General features: G+C 41.9%; 1 protein-coding gene across 2 annotated transcripts in view; it reads left to right on the top strand.

Annotated features, from left to right (window-relative positions):
* LOC107624075 (protein DOWNY MILDEW RESISTANCE 6) overlaps positions 1-334 on the top strand; it is a 4,946-nt gene that overhangs the window by 232 nt on the left and 4,380 nt on the right. For both annotated transcript variants that reach the window (XM_016326518.2, XM_021113608.1), the window contains exon 2: positions 1-312. In XM_016326518.2, coding sequence (XP_016182004.1) covers positions 115-312 — 198 coding nt within the window. In that variant the 5' untranslated portion in view covers positions 1-114. The remainder of the gene's footprint in view (positions 313-334) is intronic.

Genomic DNA, 334 nt, shown 5'->3' on the forward strand with positions numbered 1-334 from the left:
TCTTCTTTTCTGTTCTGTTTTTTTGTTTAATCTTTCTTTTCTTTGGTGCCTTTAATTTGTTTTGTCCTCTTCCCCATCATATCCTTGTTATTAGCTATCTTCATAAATAAATTAATGGACGCCAAAGTGCTCTCTTCCGGAATCCGTTACTCAAACTTGCCCCAAAGCTATGTCAGACCAGAATCCGAGCGTCCTCGTCTCTCCGAAGTGTCTGAGTGTGAAGATGTTCCTATCATCGACCTTGGTTCCTCCGACAGATCCCAGATTGTTCAACAAGTCGGTGATGCCTGCAAGTTCTATGGCTTCTTCCAGGTCCCACTCCATTTTCAAAATA

The sequence above is a fragment of the Arachis ipaensis genome, chromosome B10, assembly GCF_000816755.2.
Source record: "Arachis ipaensis cultivar K30076 chromosome B10, Araip1.1, whole genome shotgun sequence".
Lineage (NCBI taxonomy): Eukaryota > Viridiplantae > Streptophyta > Magnoliopsida > Fabales > Fabaceae > Arachis > Arachis ipaensis.